The sequence below is a fragment of the Trachurus trachurus genome (genome assembly GCF_905171665.1).
Source record: "Trachurus trachurus genome assembly, chromosome: 23".
Lineage (NCBI taxonomy): Eukaryota > Metazoa > Chordata > Actinopteri > Carangiformes > Carangidae > Trachurus > Trachurus trachurus.
In genome coordinates this window covers 17,962,880-17,984,644 of record NC_139912.1, presented here as the reverse complement: position 1 = coordinate 17,984,644, position 21,765 = coordinate 17,962,880, and the positions used below count along the sequence as shown (strand labels likewise).

At 41.8% G+C, this 21,765-nt stretch overlaps 1 protein-coding gene across 1 annotated transcript in view; it reads right to left on the bottom strand.

The window, feature by feature from the left end:
* The window catches only part of ano2b (anoctamin 2b), a gene marked incomplete at both ends in the record, with an annotated part of 90,031 nt that extends 79,801 nt beyond the window's left edge, over nt 1-10,230 (bottom strand). Inside the window, 3 exons of the mRNA XM_083999645.1 lie at nt 1,155-1,196; nt 3,657-3,850; nt 10,194-10,230. Coding sequence (XP_083855771.1) covers nt 1,155-1,196; nt 3,657-3,850; nt 10,194-10,230 — 273 coding nt within the window. The remainder of the gene's footprint in view (nt 1-1,154; nt 1,197-3,656; nt 3,851-10,193) is intronic.
* Between the last annotated feature and the right edge of the window lie 11,535 nt (nt 10,231-21,765).

Below are 21,765 nucleotides of genomic sequence, written 5' to 3'. Positions count from 1 at the left end.
AGAACAATTTTGGAATATCAAATCAGAAACTGTATTACCTCTGGGGTTCAATAAAATGGAAATCACATTATGAACTACTTTATGGCATCAAACTTGTATTTTACAGAACCATCAACTAACTTCAAGGTGCTATAGCAGAAAACGAGGCGGCACAAGATCATATCCAACATGGAAAAATACACCAGGGACGAGGAAACTCACCCAATTCAAAACAGCACAGACATACAGTATTCCTAAACTGACAACACAAAACTCTTTGTGTTGAAATGTCAGATGGATGCACTTGGGAACACCCAATCATCTGACCTCTATGGAGAAAGACTTTGGAAAATGACTGAATGTAAAGGAGATACACATTATTCCATAAACATGTGTTGATGAGGAGACAGAATCCAGATACACAACACATCCAGCAGAGAAGGCGGAGCAGCTGAGACAAAACCAGAGACTGGACCATCAGCCAAACAACCGGAATGAAATAAATGGACCGAGTCAACAGCAAAAAACAGCTTCAAATCAATGTATTAATAAGAGAAACAGACATAACAAACAGCCAGACTTGTGACAGTCATGAACCAAAGATAACAATAACCTTGTAAAGAATTTGAAACTTTTTCTAAATGGAAGATTTTTTTTTTAGCTCTTTGAACCTGTAACACAATTTTCTCTACAGTCCGAGAAACATACAAAAGTCTGCAACAAAGGAAAAGAAGGTGTTTTATAATGATAGCCTACATATCCACTTAGATATTCATTTATTCACCTCCAAACTCCTGGAACTTTCCCTAAGGGCTCCTGTTTCCAGACACTGGTATTATTAGAAACTTACTCCTTATTCCCATCTGGGTTAGCCAAGCCACTTCCAAGAAGGTCTCCAGGTATAGGCAATTAGTTGGTAAAAACTTAATAATAATATAAATTCTACTAATAATAATAATAATAATAATTATGATTTTTTTTTTAACTTTTATTTCCAGTTTCATAATAATCTTATAATCAAGCTATCTTTAGCTGTGGGTTGTGTCTTGTATATTGAGCTGATAATACAGTTTACAGTAGGTTCAGTGTTAACAGCATGGACAACACAGTGGGTCAGATTGGTCACCGGTCTGACAACACGAGGCACGGACAGCTACAGACAGGGCTGTACTTACTGGGATCTTGTCTTCACCCGGGGACATCTGCATGCTGTTGCGCTTTAGAGACATGGAGAGAAGCAGGACGAGGAGAAGAAGGAGAAGAAGTAGTAGAAGTAGAAAAAGAAGAAGAGCAGAGGTGAAAGTTGGCGGTCTTTGTGGGAAAAAACAGCCGCATTCCTCATCATCATCATCATCATCATCATCACCACCTCCATCCCCATCCTCCCCACTGGACACTGGAGGTCACTCCAGGTAGCCCACAGTCCGAGAGGAGCGCGAGCGCCCGTGCAGCGGCTCTCATGGTGAGGAGACGGAGGAGAGAGTGAGAGAGAGGAGGCAGCAGTCCGCTCCGTCCAGCAGCTCCACCACCACACGCTGCTGCTGCTGATAACACATCTACCCAACTGTGTGATCTGGAGGCTGCCTGCGCACCGCCGGGGCTTTTTGGCACCGAGCGCGTCCACGCTGTAAAAAGTGCCCGCGCGTGTTCGCTGTTCGGTGTGTGTGCACAGGTTTGATGCTGCTGACTCTCAACAGGCTGCGTTTACTCTCTACACAGGCAACACGTTTCTGCCGAGTGGGTGTGGGGGTGGGGGGTGCTAAATGAGTCACACTCACATCACGGTCCACTCTTTTTTTAAAGTTTCCTCATAGTGAACTTCACCACACTGTCCTTGTCCTGTGCTCTCACTGTGATATGTTTTACAGTGTAGAGAGAAGGTGCAGCCTTGTTCACTTAGATACTAGCCCACTTCTTCCACAGCCTTTTCTCAATGGCTACACTATAATCACACAAAAGCAACTTCATGTAGGCAGGGCCGTTGCTAGGAATTCTGGGCCCCCTGAAAAAATACTGACGTGGGCCCCCACCCCCTGACTTTTCATCATCACTTTTTTGATTGACTGTGTAAGAGAAAATCAGTCTCCTGGGGGGGTTTGTGGGCCCTACTGGGCTGTGGGCCCCTATAGAATTGTCATCACCTTTCTCTCCTATGCAACCTCCCTGCATGTAGGTGTGTAACACTTGTGTCTCTGTTTTTATACAAGTTGAAGCAAAAGACACAGGATTCTTCTCTCTACACACAAATAGTTATGTGTCTCTCAAATTTAGTTTAGAGTGTTTAAATCTGTGTTAGTGAGAAATCCTCTGTTGAGTTGAGTTCTTTGTATGACTGAACTATTCTGCATAAGACACTGACTAATACTCATAGTAATGTTGCATTAGCATCAAAACAAAGTAGGCTAAATAAAAAAAATGATAATACATACGTAGTCTAAGAAAAAAAAGTGGAAAAGTCAGGGGGTAGGGGCCCACTTTAGTATTCTTTCAGGGGGCCCAGAATTCCTAGCAACGGCCCTGGGTGTGTACTAACATGGTGCTGATTCCACAGCGTGGTTACTGTACAGGTGAGTGTCAGGCTGCTCACAGCAGAGAGCAACTTTAAAATCTGTTTTATTTTTGAAAAATAAAAAGTTTGATATTTTGGTGGCTTAGGGATAAAGAAAATGAAAATGCTCTCAACCATTCTTAGGACACAGAAACTATAGCAACATTTCAAACAAATAGTTCATATTTGATAGGGTCAGGGTTGACTTGGGCTACAGATGTACATTATTTTGAAAAAAAAAGGTTGTACCTGGTGCGACCAAACAGTGCGACACAGAGGAGACAACGCTGTGCAGTGTGTAGACACAGCACAAAGCCACAGTTGCTGCACAGTGTGAGGCTGCAGGCTTAAAACATGCTCACAGTTTGACCACCGTGAGCTGTTCCCAGCATTGTTGATGGGAATTTGGCAGGAACACCTTCACCTGCAGCATCACCAGGGAGCAGCTGTGCAGTCATCACACTGTGCTATCAGCACCTTGACACCTGTCAGGTGGTCGGCTTATTCTCAAACACATTTGTGGAGAAAAATGTATTTCACAGGTCAACTTGTGAAAAATAAAGTAAGATTAAATTTTTATGTTCTTTTTGTTTAGAGGGTGTAACTGTATCAGGCTGTAATTTGTTACTGTCAGATTTGGGGGACTTTGTGGGTGCGCAGGACCACAGAAATCGTCCTCAGACACACTCAAAGATACACACACACACACACACACACACACACCTGTATACCTATGTGAGGCAGTGCTAACCCCAGGCTTTCCTATTAACCTACTTCTAACATCAGCTCTAATCCTCAACTGAATCAGCATCCACCTCAAACTCACATGTTTTACCCAAAGTCAGTCTGAGGTCAATTCAATTCATCCAAATAGTTTAGTTACTGCTTTTATTTTGAAAAGCTACATGAATAAATCCTATTCTCTGATGTGATTTGAATGAGATTTTTAATACTTTATGCTAACTCATGCACTGATGCAACGTGATGAAACGCATTACACACAGACAAGAAATATTACATGATTAACTTTGTTTAATAAGTTGCGCTTTTTTTATGACAGTGTAAAAGTCTCATTTTCTAGCTGTTGTTTTTTTTCACACACATACACACGTTCTCCTGCTGTAGTCACCTGCAGCAGACTGTGTGATTCCTCATCCACAGGCTCTTCAATAAAAGGCTCAGTTTCCAGGATGATGTAGGACACGGGCTCCAGTTTTTGACTGGATGTCCTTGTCAGCTGGAACAGGGTGTCGCTGTGGATGGAGGACGACTCGCTGAGGGCCGTGGCCACTCGACTGAAGCCCGCACCACTGGTCCATGACTCTGAAAGACATTAATGTCGGAAAATTAAGTGGGATATACATTATTTCAATTCACATTTCAACATCGTCACTGAACATTTTTGCAAAAGGCACACCACACACTGCAGAATCTGTTCACCAGAGATGATGTATCACTAAAACTCTTAGAGCTGGGGGTGGTACAGAAACACAACTACAAGCAGTTTACTCTGTGATTTTCCACCAGGGACCAAACACAGAAGTGGAGCAGGGTGAATTTGCAGCTTCTTGGATGATTCACTAGTATTGATTCAGGTGTATTTTCACATCTTGTCCTTAGCAGCTTTCTTTTATTTATCCAGGTAAAGTCAAACAGTGGCACGACACAACTGAATACATTTACTGAGGGGCTAGCTACTACATTCATGTGACAGCTGTAGTTATAAGTTAATTTACACACTGCAATTTTACATAGAAAATATGAACAGTGAAAATACAATGCATTGTTTTACCCAAAAGTAGCAACACAGTGATGCATATAAAATTGAATCAAATAATACAAAGTATCCATTGTGCTTATAATACTGATAGTTTTGCATAAATAGCAATGTCAGTGCAGCACTTTTAACTTGAAAAATTACAGTTTGGCAAATTCATCACTCACATTACATTAAAGGTCATTAAAGGTCTCATAATGTTCCGTCCATGTGTAGTGTGATCATAAATCAGCTCCAGGTTCTATATTAATACTGTGAAAGTACCAAAGCCTCAGTCCACAGAAAAATACACACAGCCTGTAGCCTATTCAGAAACGGAGGCTTAAACCAGCTGTCAGTACTTCCTGTAACATTGTGATGTCACAAGCACAAGTGATCTATCCCAGTCAAACCCTAAGTCCCGCCCACCTGGGCCCATCATCCAACCAGAAGTCTTTCACCTGAAATCTGCAATATTTTTTTATTGGATCACTCAGAGAGCAGTCAATCAATCAGAAAAGAGACTCAGAGCTTCCTCTCTTCTGATTGGCTGACACCAACCTGTTGTCAGTACAGCTCTAGAGAGAAATTGAGAGAGAAGAATAAAACTGCACCAAAATGATTTTTAGTTCTTAAATTCACAAACATATCTTGTTATGGGTCAACATCTAAGTTAAAACACACGAGAAGGTGAAGAAAAGGAGCTTTTTTATCATGCACCGATTCCCCATCATAAACCCTCCTCTACAATAACAGTTATGATGCAGTCTTGTGATTTCTGTGTTTTGGAAATCAAACATTTTTAGCTACCACTCCACATCAATGGGCGCCACAAATATGCAAAGTGGCCCAGTGTGGCTTTGTCTCAAACTGTGCAAATTGATGCGTGCGTCAGTCAATCACAAACTGCCTCAAAAGCTCTTTACAAAGGACAAGCCTACATACTCTCAACAATAGGTCTCCAAACACAAGGGAAACAAAAGACACAAGGCAGAAGAAAAAAAAGAAATGCTAGAAATGATTGTTTCCCCTGTGGAGGGGGGGGGGAGGATGCAGCAGGTGACTTGTTGCTCAGCCACGAACACTTCCTGTCAGTGCAGCCGCCACAAAACATCTTTAGCAATCTGACGGTCTGCTATCAAGAGCTGCAACAGATTGCCGTTCTTTGTAATAAGGTTAGTGTGTGTGTGCATGTGTGTGTGCATGATTATTTTAGGGATACAGACAGCTGTAGCCATAGTAACGCACTAGGCCACGTGCTGTGCTCTCATTTCAGCACCATATACAGACCGGCATCCGCTCTCTCATGCACACACACAGTTGTACACCACGTATTGTACAACCATGGAATCTGTCAGCCAGGTCAAGAGAGGGGGTGGGTGGGGTTGAGGGGGGGTCTCTGTTCTGATGATGTTTCTTCAAGCATTTTCAGCCTCTAAAGACATTTTATGGCAACAGTTAGTGTTTCACTTGACAGCAGCGCAGTAGCCCCGAGGTGAGAGAGGCAGGACTGAAACTGGAAGGTCGCCAGTTTGAATCTAGTGGGAGGGGACGTGAATGAGAAAATCCCTCTTGTGTAAAGATAAAACAGATCATCACAGAAACCACTGAGAGAAGTATTAAAATCATTACTCAAATACGTTTTGTTCAAATCAGAAACTGTCATCCTCTCTAATAGAAGCAGACTGAAGGTTCTCATTTTGAGCTAGATTTTCACCTTCATCGAGATAGAGACAGTGAGAGAAGGAATATTTGAGGGGGAGATAGAGGGGAGGAGGTGATATGTAACAAAGGGTCCAGGTTGGATTTGAACCTGAGCCACCAGGGAGCTCCAGGCTCTGAGGTCAGCTGACCAGAGAGAGGGAGATGTGAGAATCCAGACCTAAACAAGCTGGAGTCTAATTCCTGCCCTGTGTCAAATAGCAAGATTAATTGTCATCCAGTCTGAAATCAAAATTATCTTACTCAAAAACAAACTTTTTCCAGCTTTATTTTACAAATTAACCTTTACAACATCAAACTAATGAAACAAATGGTGACTGTTCTGAAAAGTAAATTAAATTATTATTTATTAAAGGGAAAAGTCATCAGTCCCTTGATGTAATACTTCATAGAGTCACCTATTGTTTTAATTATAGCCATCAGTCTCTTTGGACATGTCTCTTCTAGCATTGCACATCTGAATTGGGGAATATTTATCCATTTCTCTTTGAAGAATTGTTCAAGTTCACTTTGTCAAATTTAAATCGAGTTCAAATAAAATGCAGCATATAATGAGCCAGAAAAGAGTTGGGAACCACTGGATTAAAGACTGGACTCTGATAAAGGACATTCACCTTCCTACAGTATCCTTAAATCACTGCATTGTTCTTTTGGCAGTATGTTTAGGATCATTGTCATGTTGGAAGATGAAGGACCTGCCCATCTTCAGCTGCCTATGGGATTCAGGTTTTCCTCAAGAATTTGGGTGTTCTTGGCAGCATCCATGTTCCCTTCAGTGCTGACCGACTGCTGAAGAGAAACATCCCCACAATATGATGTTTCCACCACAGTAGGTATATGGTGTGTGATGGATAGCATGTTGTGTTTGGTGGAGCTTGCCCCAAAAAGTTCAATCTTAGTCTCATATCTAGTAGTTTGTGTTCAGTTCTCCATCCCTCTATCAGCATGAAAACGTGTCCTCAGCTTCCTCTGCTGTGCCTTCACATCTTTGAGCTTTAGGAACATTCCCTGGCTCGTTTCTCAGAATGATTGTGTAAGATAAACACTCCCTATTTTCACACTAATTTCTAATGGCGGTGACAAAGGGCATCTTTCAGGGAACAGCTAATGGGCAGCAGCACAGCACAAAGACTGGATGCTGATGCTTTTATCACATGTTGTCTCAGCTCAGGCTCTGACTGTACTGATGAAGCTGAACACATTTTAACCCTGTTTCACTTGGTTTGATGTTCTTAATCGTTTTGATTAGACAAAAGCACTGATGTACTACAGCTATAAGAACTCTCCATATTTTCAGGAAAGTATTACAGATGCACTTTGTTGTGCTGGAATTAATTATGATTGTTGCCCTGCTGCGCCTCAGTGTTTGAAATTGATTGTCAGAGGTCTGACTTGAGTAAAAATAAACTTCAGCCTCTGGTCTCTGTTGTATTCATGGAGAAGCTGAGCATTGAGGCTGTTTTACTCTGCTCTAAGATCCAAACAGTTCCCTGTTTGGTCCAGTGACAGAATGACTGCTTGGGTTTGTGTTGGAATAAAAAGTGAAAGCACAAAAAAGGGTTGGAGACCTTACACAAGTCCTGACAGCTGCTTTTAAGCCTCTGCTTTTTTTCTACCTTTACACATAAGGATCTTTACATAACACAAATCAGATCCTGACATGTAAATGCTGACATCCTCCAACTGTCACAAACATCACAATGCCAATTAACCCAGTTTTCATTTCCACTGGACTAACACAGGATATATCAGTCCAACAACTATCTGACATAGTGTTTGCCTACGGTGGCTTTGAGAGCTCATCATGCTGTAACTGAAGACAACACAATCACCTATTCCCAAAACATAATTTTTTTTTACAACATGCAGTTTACAACACAACACAGTCAAAATATAGAACTGTGTTCAGTAGCACAGGCAACAACAACAAGTGTCTCCATAGGGTATAGGCTACAGAAGATGATGAACTTGTTATTTAAAGAGGAACAGGATTTGTATCTTAAAGGGATAGTTCAGCTTTTTTAGAAGTGGGGTTGTCTCCCAGCTCTGGTCTCTGCGGCACCGTGACACAAACGCCCCCCTCAACCCATAATCTCTGTTTATGACAGATTGAACTACACAAATATACACGTCTTAACATCGTATATGATATATAACGTTATCTACCGCTCTATAGGTTTCTTTCTCACCAGCTCTGTTGCAAACAAATGCACATGACCAGGACGAGGGTTAGTAAAACAGCAGAAAAGCGATCTGACTTACAGAGTTCCTCTTTAATGCTTTATGACTTTTAAAGTGAAAAGAACTGAAGACGAGCACATATAATATATGTATACGTTATAACACATCCATACCTAACTTTTACACATTTGTGTCTTTAATTGCGTTACAGTTAATTGTGTTACAGTCAGGTCCTGGGAGAGTGTGGCTCTCCTAGGACCGCTGTATAGGATCACTGTAGAACACGGCAACAGTGGAGTTCACAGTGAGGAGTGTGTGTGTGGAGTAGTTTCACATTTGCTATTGAGTGTATTCTGAATCAGCACAAAAGAAGATGTAGTTCTTTAATATGGAAGCATACACAGACAGCACACCTCATTATGTAGAGTGTGGAGTATTTCTACATCTTCTATTATGAAGTGCTGATCATTGTGGTGGGTTTTTCTCTGCATCTATATAACAGTGTCTTGACCTGACGCTGTAAAGTGCCTTGAGAACATCTTTGTTATGATTCGGCGCCATACAAATAAAGCTGAGCTGAATTGAATCAAGGGTCCTTTATCTTAATAGTCTCTTTATGCACGCTCCAAGTATCTCCTCAGTAAATCCCTGCACCGACCAGTCATTCCTCTGCTGCAGTCGATATCTGCTGCCTCCTCCATCGTTTCAGATGTTCCCCCTGGAGCGGCCCACTGAAATGTTCCCGCGCCGCAGCAGCGTTGCTTCCTCTGAACTCATGCTCTGAGCTGCAGGCATCATCTGAGCAGCTCCCCTCCCCTCAGCCAGTCTCAGGGTTTTTTACCACTATGTTAGCTTAAAGGGATAGTTCACCCAAAATTCAAATTTCACTCATTATCTACTCACCCTCATGTCGACTAAGAGCTGTGAGAATTTTCAGTCCCCCGTCCCTTCTCTGAGTTACGGGGGGGGGGGGGGGGGGTCTGCGCAGCAGTATTTGTCCATATAATGGTTGTCAATGGATACCAACTTTCTTCTTCCAAAAAGACACACCAAAAAACCTCCAAATACCTCTATACTGCTCGTCTGTAATGTCCCTCTTGTATTGAAGCCCGACATGAGAAACTGTTCCCTGTTCACGAGAGATTTGCACTGACACAGGAAGAGCAGTGAACTGAGACACTGGGAGCTTCCGCTACAAACAAGCTTAAAATATAGACTTATTTCATTTTTTTGGAACAATTTCTCATGTCGGGGCTTCAATACAAGAGGGACATTACAGACGGGCAGTATGGAGGTATTTGGATGTTTTTTGGTGTGTCTTTTTGGACGAAGAAAGTTGGTATCCATTGACAACCATTATATGGACAAATACTGCTGTGCGGACCACCCTGTAACTCAGAGAAGGCACGGAGGACTCTGAAAATTCTTACAGCTCTTAGTTGACATGAGGGTGAGTAGATAATGAGTGAAATTTGAATTTTGGGTGAACTATCCCTTTAACGGCGTCCTGCTGTTTCAAAACCAAAAGCATCATTTCATTTTTAGCTGCAACGCTTTCCTCACCTCGCTGGCAGGAAAAGCGTGGCGGCAGTCGGCCATGTAAACTAACCCGGATTACCGCCCTGCCTGAGGCTTACAGAGCGGGAGCACGTGTCTGAGAATCAGTCCTCCTTAAAAAAAAACTGATTCATTCCATCGAAACGTGGTGAAACGGTTCCTCCAGGAGACAAGAGGGAAACAAGACCACGTCGGTGCAGAGGGTCTGAATTCATAATCGAATTAAACTACGCATGCAACTGTACACCCTGGCTGCCCCACACGGCCTGCTGACACACACACACACACACAAACACACACACTTGGAAGGAGGGACAATAGGCGGGTTACTCTACTGTGGTCCTGTCTAGTGTATCTTCTTTGTTTTGGTGGGGAGGGGGGGTGGATGGAGGCAGGACAGGCTACACAAAGGAGAGAGCAGAGGGTTATATAGGTTACTGTGGCACTCACCTGCACAGGTAGAGGGGGGGGATCTGCGGAGAGCCATGGCACCTTCCAGTCACCGTTTTCCTCTCAGGTCCTGGTCGAATCAGGCGGCCATGCTGGTTTGCTGTCAGCAGCAGGTGAGGGGGGAAACCAACAACACTGACTCACCAGTGCAATCCTCAGCTCAGTGCAGGCTTAGCTCTGTGGGATAATGCTCCTCTCCACATGGCCGGGGGAACCCCCACAACTCAAGCTTATTGTGTACACTTCCCTTAACGCAACGACTCGTGGGTAACAGAGCGGCCGGCTGATTGGGTGTTGGGCTCAGGAGATTATTGGGCCCTCTAATGTGCACTAATTACTGCGCCTTCTGTTGAGGTTTAGCTGCAGACCTGTGAGATCGTAAGGGTTCTCCGCTCAGAGCTTAAGACCACGGACAAGACATCCTAGCGCAAATTAAAGTTATACAATGAGGAGCTTCGGCCAAGAAAGAGAGTTAATGACAAGCAGGGGGATGTATGTGGCATATGGGCTTCAGAGTGTAGTGACAGGTGGAAGTGCAGCACGTTCCAGACTTGGAATTAATCCACATCTGTTCCTCAGGTCTCTGCTTTGTTGAATGGGTTATAATATTCATGTTTTATTCTACACCAGTAAATAGCCTGGTCTTGATTCTTTAAGTTTTTAGGTAAAAAAAAAAAAAAGGCAAGTTGGGAACAAGTCTAAAACTCAGAACCAGACTGATGATAACCTCGAGGTCAGGCTACAAAAAACTACATCATCACTGCAGCTTCGTTATGTAGTTCAATTTTTAAGTTGAGTAATGACATCACCACTCATGTGCATCAGTGATGCATCACTGTTTGTAACCAACACAACCTTCTGTTTCCAATCAGAAGTACGTATGTCCAATCTGCTGCTGGTTCAAACTGGCACATCCACATATTTTCTGACAAAAACACATTCTATCATACAGCTGTGGAGGTCAGAGCTCATCTAGACACTTCATTACTACCGGTGTGACAGCTGCCCATACACTGTAGACACAGATGCAGAATCGTTCAGCAGCTTAAGAAAACACATGCACTTTGACACACACTCACAACACAACACACACGATTCGGCGACGAACCAAACTGGGATGCACTTGTTGTTCAATGCTTTGTGACTTATAATAGCCCTACACGATATCAGCAAAATGTGACATGCAATGACACTGTTCAATATTGTGATGAAGATATGACTTGTGATAAATAAGCTTTTATCTTACAAGGTTGGTTTTCAGCCAAGAGACGCTAGGTGGAAGGCAAAGAGCCTCCATTATCTCTGGAACAAGTTACAAGTCATTGATTTAACCCAAATGCCGTTTTACTTTGAAATATGGTCCGATGTCCCTTCGGATGTTAAAGGGATAGTTCAACATTTTTGAAAATTGGCCCATCGCCATGATCCCCCTAGTAATAGCAGTAGGTTCGTTACCTTTAATTGTTGGTCCAAGCTGCTTTTAGATCGGGGGAGAAGAATACCGAGCGGCGCAGCTACACTACGGAGGCTAATGGAATTTCTTGGTTTTGCTCATCAAACTCAGCAAATACACAACCAAAAAACTCAAAAACGCTGTGGTGGACAAGTTGTGACCTGCACATTCACCACGCTATGAGATAATAGCGGAAAGTTGCGAGATGGAGTTGTTTTAGAGGCAAAGTCGGACTTTACACTCTAGACGGCTGCTCGGCGGAGTGATTTCAAAAGCGGCTGTTTACTGCAGATACGTCCGTATACTACGGTACTGGCTGAGGTGCGCACACTGTGTCCCTCCGACCAGTGGTTCACTGAAGAAAGTAGTTCCGAGTATTTGCTTCACTTCTCTTAACTTTCCGCTATTATCTCATAGCGTGGTAAATGTGCAGGTCACAACTTGTCCACCACAGCGTTTTTGAGTTTTTTGGTTGTGTATTTGCTGAGTTTGATAAGCAAAACCAAGAAATTCCATTAGCCTCCGTAGTGTAGCTGCGCCGCTCGGTATTCTTCTCCCCCGATCTAAAAGCAGCTTGGACCAACAATTAAAGGTAACGAACCTACTGCTATTACTAGGGGGATCATGGCGATGGGCCAATTTTCAAAAATGTTGAACTATCCCTTTAACAACCCATGCCTTACTTTAATCTGTATCAACTGGGAAGCAATGAAAAGAAAGCATGTTATCAGACTCCCGATGTTTGTACGGCTTGTGCAAATGCAGGGACTGCTTGCTGAAAAACTACCCCATCGGGATTGCGCATCAGCTGTTTTGCATGAATTTATCTCTAAAACAACTCTGTCTCATAACGTTCCATTATTATCTCATAACGTGGTGAATGTGCAGGTCACAACTTGTCCACCAGAGCGTTTTGGAGTTGTTGGATTGTGTATTTGATGAGGTTGATGAGCGGAACCAAGAAATCCCATTAGCCTCCGTAGCGTAGCTCTGAGCAGCTCGCGACTCAGCTCCGCGGTTCTAAAAATAGCTTGCACCAACAAATAAAGGTAACGAACCTACTCCTAAGGGCGCACTCACACTAGGGCCAGTTGTTCCGTACCATGCTGACTCACACTACCTTGAACCAAAGCGTGCACGGTTGCCTCCGACACATACGTCATCATGTTGATATAGAGGGATTATTTGTTTACCAACACGGCGGATACGCGCGCATCCTGACTGCAGAAAGACGGCGCTTTTTAACTGTTTGACCGGTCGTATACACATGGCACGACGTAATCGTAATGTGATGTGTTATGTGATGTTCTTTACACGCGGTTGCTGAAACGTGATGGAGAACGAACCCGAAGCGTGTTGCGCACTTGCATGACCAAGTGTACCGTGCTCAAGCACACCTCTTCCAACTGTACCGGGCCAGGAAAATGTAGCTACTGTACTCAAGCACGGTACACTTGCACTCACACTAGCCATAGAATTGTGACTTTTGGGGGCAAACGTGCTTGGGCACGGTACAAAACGTCTAGTGTGAGTGCGCCCTACATGTAAGACTATTGGGATTATCGCAATGGGCCAATTTGCCAAAATGTTGAACTATCCCTTTAAAATAAGATTAAAATACGATTAATCGGTCAGCCATACTTATAAGGTTAAACATCATTGAACGAGTGGATTTCATGCAGGTTCGTCAATTTTTATTTTTTTTGCATCCCCTGGAGACACTACCAGTAGGCTATACAATATGTGTTGTCAGAGCGATGTAGGTGTTAGTGGTGCAGGTGGCAGCTCCTCCGCCTTCACCTCTCCTTATGATCACAGATATTCAGAGAAGTGGCATTTCCAAGGGTTTATAAGGAGGGACATGATGAGGAACAGCGAATGTAAACATTATGACTCAGTCCACCTTTAGATCCATGTAATTATGCAGCACAGGGGTGGAACAAACTTTCAGGAAAAACCTTGGACTGCCTTCATCTCTTATTACCTCTAATTCCGAGCACTGCAGGGCTGTGCTGCACATTCCACTTCCTCCCCTGTCTAATTGCTTGGCCAACCTCCTCAGTGACTAATTGTTCTACCTGAAGGTAACTGATGCTAAATACAGATAGAGTGTGAGAGGCAGTGTCGGGTTGCACACACACACACACACACACGCACACGCCGACACACACTCTCATGCGCCCTCATATTCTGTCAGTAAGGGTATCTGATGTGGCACACACCGACCAGCAGCGCCCACACACATACACACACACACTCGCGCACGCACCCGAGCACACCTCCACACTCGGTCTCCAGTTACAGCGGGTGCAGATATGTTCAGAGCGTTAAATATTAAAGGCTGTAATATTAACGGAGAGGTGTTGTAATCGAGGAAACCGCTAAGAGGTCAAGTTCAGACTAGGAGCTGCTCTGTGGTCATGTGGCGCGGCATCCTGCTTCACAGCCTCACAGACAGAACTTCAAGGGGATGAGGATGAGGATGTTGATAGCGATGCTCAGGGTGAGGTGGATGAGTAACAGAGATTATTTCTGCCTCATACATAGTGGATATTATGGACTCACTTTGCATTTGGCCACAAGATCTAACAACTAGTTCTCCTTAAAAATGACTGGAATACATTTAAGGTTCTTTAAGTGCTGCATAACCAGACATATTTGAGTATCTCCTGTGATTCAATTTGATGTTTATTCCTAAAGTTAAAGGGGACATACAGTATTATGGAAATATTACTTTTTGAAGGCAAACATATATTTGGGTGTTTGTCTCATGCCTTCAGGCTCCCAAAATGCGAGAATTGACAAACAAATCTGTAATGTGCAGACTCCCTAGTAGAAGGGGCAGGGTGGGGCAAGCAGTGGTTCATTTGCATTTAAAGGGACAGGCACTGAAACCAGCCGTTCTGAACAGGGCTGTTTTGAGAGGATGAAAAGAGCTGTGATGTTTGATCCTTGGGGTATTTTGACCAAAGCATGTCACAGACATGTCTTTAAGACACCTGGGAACTATTTTAATTTGTGGAAAAGGGGCAGAATATGTCTCCTTTAAACACTTCTATGCACAGCATCAACATCAACATATGAAATGTGAGGTGCACAGACATCAACTGTGGTTTTTACTTTCATGAAGATGTTATATTTGTCCTGTTTTCTCAGTTTCATCAGATTATGTTAAAGCTATAGTTTTACATTTCGTGGAATTCACTTATTTCCTAAAGGTACATGCTGGTACATTGTGTTCCACAATTTGTGTGTGTATGGTAAACATAATAAAAGTGTGTGTGGTGAATGTGTCGCTGAACTGCTGCGACTAGTTGTGTTCACACTGACAGCTACTCAGAGTCTCATTATTTCATTTGTGTGTGAGAAGTTCAGTTTAATGTAAAGTTGCTGGTATGATGTCAATATGACATCAACAGGCCCAGATGTGTGTCTGCTCTGATGGGATATAAAGACTATGAAGATGTTTCTAATGGTTGTTAAAGTAAGATTTATATAGACTTCATTAAATCAGTTATAGAACTTGAACTTAAAAGTTAACTTTTAAAACCTTTTTTTTTTAAAGTAATTCATCAGGCCAGTGAGATGCTTTCACTCACATGAAGGTTGTGATCGCACACAATTATAAGGTTAAGGCTATCTTATGGGCGCTCAACCTACTTTTCAGTACCTTGGACAGCTCCACTCAGCCTGGTGTAATAAACTGCAATACTCATAGAAAATGATCTGAAAATGACTCAGCCTTATAACCATTCTCACAGTGCAGCCTGCTACCCAGATACAAATACTGAAGCAGTTGTAAAGATTAGAGAGAGCCTCCCCTGCTCCCTTCAGTAAATCACACCCAGTCAAAAGTGAACTTCAACTACACCAGATTCATTTTAAGCCGCTCAAAATCAGCCAAAGCCCTGTCTGTCTGGAACTAAACCTCTTCAATACCCAGAGGTGAAAAAGTAAAGATGACTTTACACTTTACACAGTCTGATACACACCCAGTCCCAGACATCTAGCAAACAGCTACACCTGGACAGCCCAAACACTCACTTACAATGAAAAAGAAAGATGAACAATCATCCTCACATTGCACCCTAAAACACATCTGTTCTCCTCAGCAGGCGGAGCCTCCTGTGCTCCTGCCACTGACCTCTGGTCGTAACAATAGATTGTAAAAAAGATGGATGTAGCCTCCATGACGTCACCCACAGGTTTCTGTAGAGTGGCGCCATCCTGGCAGTGTCTGACTCTGCCTCATAACTCCCAGCTAATAGATAGTCAAAGAGGTGTAGCACACGTGGACCTGAGACTTTGCTACACTCCAAACAGTGGCAGGCATGCACTGACCCACCTGTCACTCAAACACCACATCCTCAAGTATACATAACAGTAACAAAATGCAAACCAGTGAGTTTTCATGAGGGAGATGTGTGCAGTGTGAATTTGCTGAAGAGACCAAAACATTAAAGTTGGACATTTTAACATGGCAGTCTATGGGGATAGGGAATGTCTCACTGTTGGAGACTCAAGACTCTAGTGGTCAGAAGATGAACTGCAGGTTTTGTCACTGATGCTGCATTGGAGACAACTAGGAACTCAGGCTTTTCCAACCTACTTGAAAAAGTGCAATTGAACACCACCTCATCTCTGAGCGCCCACTCATGAAAGTTGGAGAAGAAAATCTACCCCAACTTCTCTGAGAATTTTCTGACATCTGCACCCATGCAGAAGCACACAGTCAACATTGATTGAAATACATTCTTAACCCTTGAGGCCTCCTCGTAGAAAGATACCCTTGTATCCCTCGGGACCCAAACGGGTCCCTCTCATAAAAGTGCCATAAAAATGTCATATATGAATATTTTTTTTTGCTTTCTTCACATGAAATCTGTTCAGCTACTCCAGACCTATTCACAAACATGAAGTCTTTTATTATTTTTTGTTATTTTTTATGTTTTTATGCCCTTTTTGTTAGGCGACCCCCTGATTTTTTAATGAGGAAAAAAACAAAATATGCAATATTTCCCAAAAATGAGATCCAAAGTGGATCACTCCATATGAAGTTATTAGAGGCTTGAATATGTCAACAATTGATAGCAAAATTTTTTTTTTTTTTTTTTTTTTTTTTTGGAGTTGTTACAATTTATCCCTCGGGACCCAAAAGGGTCCCTCTCATAAAAGTGCCATAAAAATGTCATATATGAATTTTTTTTTTTGCTTTCTTCACATGAAATCTGTTCAGCTACTTCAGACCTATTCATAAACATAAAGTTTTTTATTATTTTTTGTTATTTTTTATGTTTTTATGCCCTTTTTGTCATGTGACCCCCTGATTTTTTAATGAGGAAAAAAACAAAACATGCAATATTTCCCAAAAATGAGATCCAAAGTGGATCACTCCATATGAAGTTATTAGAGGCTTGAATATGTCAACAATTGATAACAACATTGATTTGAATGCATTATTTTTTTTGGAGTTATTACAATTTATTCAAAAAAGTTACCCTTGTATCCCTCGGGACCCAAACGGGTCCCTCTCATAGAAGTGCCGTAAAAATGTCATATATGAATATTTTTTTTTGCTTTCTTCACATGAAATCTGTTCAGCTACTTCAGACCTATTCATAAACATAAAGTTTTTTATTATTTTTTGTCATTTTTTAGGTTTTTATGCCCTTTTTGTCAGACGAACCCCTGATTTTTTACTGAGGAAAATAACAAAATATGCAATATTTCCCAAAAATGAGATCCAAAGTGGATCACTCCATATGAAGTTATTAGAGGCTTGAATATGTCAACAATTGATAACAACATTGATTTGAATGCATTATTTTTTTTGGAGTTATTACAATTTATTCAAAAAAGTTACCCTTGTATCCCTCGGGACCCAAACGGGTCCCTCTCATAAAAGTGCCGTAAAAATGTCATATATGAATATTTTTTTTTGCTTTCTTCACATGAAATCTGTTCAGCTACTTCAGACCTATTCATAAACATTAAGTTTTTTATTATTTTTTGTTATTTTTTATGTTTTTATGCCCTTTTTGTCAGACGAACCCCTGATTTTTTAATGAGGAAAAAAACAAAATATGCAATATTTCCCAAAAATGAGATCCAAAGTGGATCACTCCATATGAAGTTATTAGAGGCTTGAATATGTCAACAATTGATAACAACATTGATTTGAATGCATTATTATTTTTGGAGCTATAACAAAAACATATACTTTTATACTAACGGCCCTTGTCATATAAATGCCATAAAAAGGTAATATACATAGCATTTTTTTTTTTTTTTACTGCATCAAATCTTTTCACAAACGTCAGACCTAACTGTAGATATGAAGTTTTATATGACTTTTTCTATATTTTGTATGTTTTTGTAGAGATTTGTATGGAGATACCACACAAATGGGAGATATGGACTCTGTTTATAAACACCAACATAAACAAAGCCTGTATGGCCTTTGATGAGGATCCAAATTTCACGCACACAGACACACACAGACAAAATATTTTTCTTACCCACATTCACACCACTCTTCTGCATTGGTCCAAACACACCCAGACCAGTTTTAGGGTTTTCATAGTTTTTTACTGCCCTATATGTTGCATAGAAAGAGAAATATGCCGAAACAGCGGTTTCAGTGAAGGCCTAGTTCTCTGGTGGTTTAGGGAGACCTCTAGTGGTGGAAGGGGGCCTAAAACCTATTTTCCCTTTAATTTGAAGGGAGAGGTTTAGATTAATTTGGTATTTATGGGAAAATATTTTAATATGCCAGGATTACAGTATATCAAAAAATATGTGTTTATAATGGGAGTCAATGGGCCCAGATTGGGCCTGAGGGTAGCGAGTGTGTACGCATAATGCATATCTCCGTTTCTATACACCGTACAACAAAGGGGATCTAGAATTTTAACAATAACAATAAAACACACATCCTGACCAAGTTTCATACAATTAACTTGTAAACTGACCGAGATATTGAGAATCAAAACATAAAAAACGCAAAATATAAACAAAGCCCATTTAGCTATTTTATTATGATTCCAACTTTGCACACACACCGACACACACACCGACAAGATATTTTCTCATCCACTTTCACACCAGTCTTTACCATCAGTCTCCACACACCAAAACCATTTTTATGGTTTTCAGCTTTTTTATTGCAGTGCAATCTGCAAGGTAAGAAACCAGGAATCAAGGTCTCAATGGAGGCCTGGTTCTATGGGGGTTTAGGGGGGTCACCTGACCCACAACCTATTTTTCCTTTATTTTGAAGCCAAAAGTTTAGATTTATTAGGTTTTCATGGAAAAAGCATTATAATATGTCAGGATTACAGTGTATCGAAAATGAGTGGTTTTAATGGGAGTCAATGGGACCCGTTTGGGCCCGAGGGATACCTACGTAACTAATAGGTGTATCTCCTATTCTATAGACTTTACAAAGGTGGGGATTTGGAATATTAAAAATCATCATAAAATAAACATTCTTGGGAAATTTCATTAAATTTGCTTTAAAACTGACTGAGATATTGAGGATCAAAAAAATACGAATTTCAAAAGGGACCCTTTGGGGTCCCTAGAGGCCTCAAGGGTTAATGCCAAAATACATTAAAACTTTATGAAATATACAATATTTAGGCCTACTTGCATATTATAACCTACTGATGTTGTGGAACACAGTAAATTCATGTTGTTGTTTCTCTACGATTTTAAATGATCTGTTTCAGTATTTTAAGTATTTTTTAATAGTTTTTGTGCCCTTTATAATATTTTAATGTCTTAACTGCGTGAAGCACTTTGAATGCAAAGTTTGTCCCAGTCCGCCATGTTTTTGGTTATTCTGACGTGGTGCATCTCGAATGCTCTGAGGTCGGAAATCTGAGTTTTCACCTGGAAGCTTCAGAGTTCCGAGTCGTCTCGAATGCAGCATTAGCTTCACGTTCAGAGCCTTGGATGTTGCTGCCTCCATAAATTAGCACCTGGAAGACAGACCAGTAATAACAGAGAGGTTTGGTAAGCGTATCTTTCACATGACACTACGCTGCTATAGGGAGATAAAATGTAGCTGCATGAATGGAGACATCTTCCACGGCCCATGTACACTTGACACTCATCCTGTGAAATCAAAGAGGAAGCATTAAATCTGTGTTTCTATTCTAAAGGCAGCCACCATAAATAGACTGAAGTGCATCACACCCACACATCGTAATCATATACATGCACATATACTGGCATTTACATAGAGGAACATACACTGATATGGGCATGCACAAATTACAGAGTGTTGCGGTTCTTGTGACGACCATTGTAGCCTTCCCCGGCTCTTTTACGCTACATCACCTCAACCCACAGCTTCATATGGACTAATTAAGTCCAATTAACCTCAACACAAGTCCTGGTCCTAAAATTAGCCTGTTTGGGAGCTGAGGACAGGCCAGCTGCCCTCACCCCGAAGATCTAGTTCCCTGCTATGAAGTACAGCACCACACTGAGGCACGCGTATACAGTCCATATGAGAGCACACACACACTATATCTCTCTCTCTCTCACTCACACACACACACACACACACACAGTGATTTCCCCCGTCGTCTGATCTGGTTCATGTCTTCCTAGAGAGGAACCAGTGGTAACAGAGGAGGAGAGTGAATCGATTCTCGATGCTCCACTTCACTCCAGTTTCTTCCAGTTTCCTCCCACACCGGCCTCACACACACCTGCCACAGGAAAATGTGGCTTGAATCAGTCACTGATTCAGAGAGGCTACGGTGGCCTCACGACACAACTCAAATACAAAAAACACTCTGCAAATTCAGAAAAGCTCCACATCAGTTTGGCAACAAATTGGAGTTTGGATTATGGCTTCATGGTCCACTCCACCCCACCTCCACACTTGTGTCTGCTGGAAACACGCAGTGTGCTGGATTATTTGGAGGTGCTGTGATAATCTGAAGCTCATGTGATGACAAATTGACCATGGTGTTTTTAGAATTTGCAGTGTGTGTGTGTGTGTGTGTGTGTGTATCTGCTAGTGTTGTGGTCAAGACCACCTAACCCAAGACCAAGTCAAGACCAAGACCAGAGCATACCAAGACAAGACCAAGACTTTGAGGGGGTCAAGACCAAGAGAGTTAGGGTTAGACCGAGTAAAAACGTAGTCGATTCCAAGACAAGAATAAAACCTTGACCTTGAAAATGTCTAGAGACCAAGACTGCTCTCAAGTCTCGAGTACCGCAACACTAGTATCTACTGTATTTTCTTAAAGGGGACATATTATGGAAATATCACTTTCTGAAGGCTCTTTAACTGGGTGTTTGTCTTGCCTTCCGGCCCCAAAATTGTGAGAATTAACAAAAAAATCTGTTATTTTCAGGATCCCGAGCTTAAAATCCATGTGGTTTTACGAGCTGTTCCCTCAGTTTTTTTAGGCAATTTGCATGATACCACCCCTACCTGGTACCAGTAGAAGGGGCGGGGCGGGGCAAGCAGTGGTTCATTTGCATTTAAAGGGACAGGCACTGAAACCAGCTGTTCTGAACATGGCTGTTTTGAAAGGATGAAAAGAGCTGTGATGTTTGATCCTTGGGGTATTTTGACCGAAGCATGTCACAGACATGTCTTTAAGACACCTGGGAACTATTTTAATTTGTGGAAAAGGGGCAGAATATGTCTCCTTTAAAGAGTGTCCAGCTCTCAGAGATAGAGCTGAGGTCCTGCAAAAACATGTCTGTATCATGGGTCTTAAAGTGAGGTGAAGAAATATCGTTTCTTATGGCTCACATCAGTAACAGCTACAGTCAGGTCTGTCTGGCCTGACACAGTATCTCAGTACCACTTCGTAGGAATTCCTTCAAATTTGGTTCAAATGGTAACTTTGACTCTAAGATGAACTGAAACTAGTTGAAGTGGAGGAGGCAGAAATCCATGAGAGGGTTTTTTGTCCAGACCAGAACCTCCAGGCCTGGAGATCATATCAAAACACTGGTGTCAGTAGAAAATAACTCCACTGTTTAAGTTGTAGCCTTGCAGCTTCATCACACCTCTGATCTGTAAACGCATGATGGTTTCTCATTCTGAAGCCTACAACTTTATCTTCCTGTTAATCAACATTCATG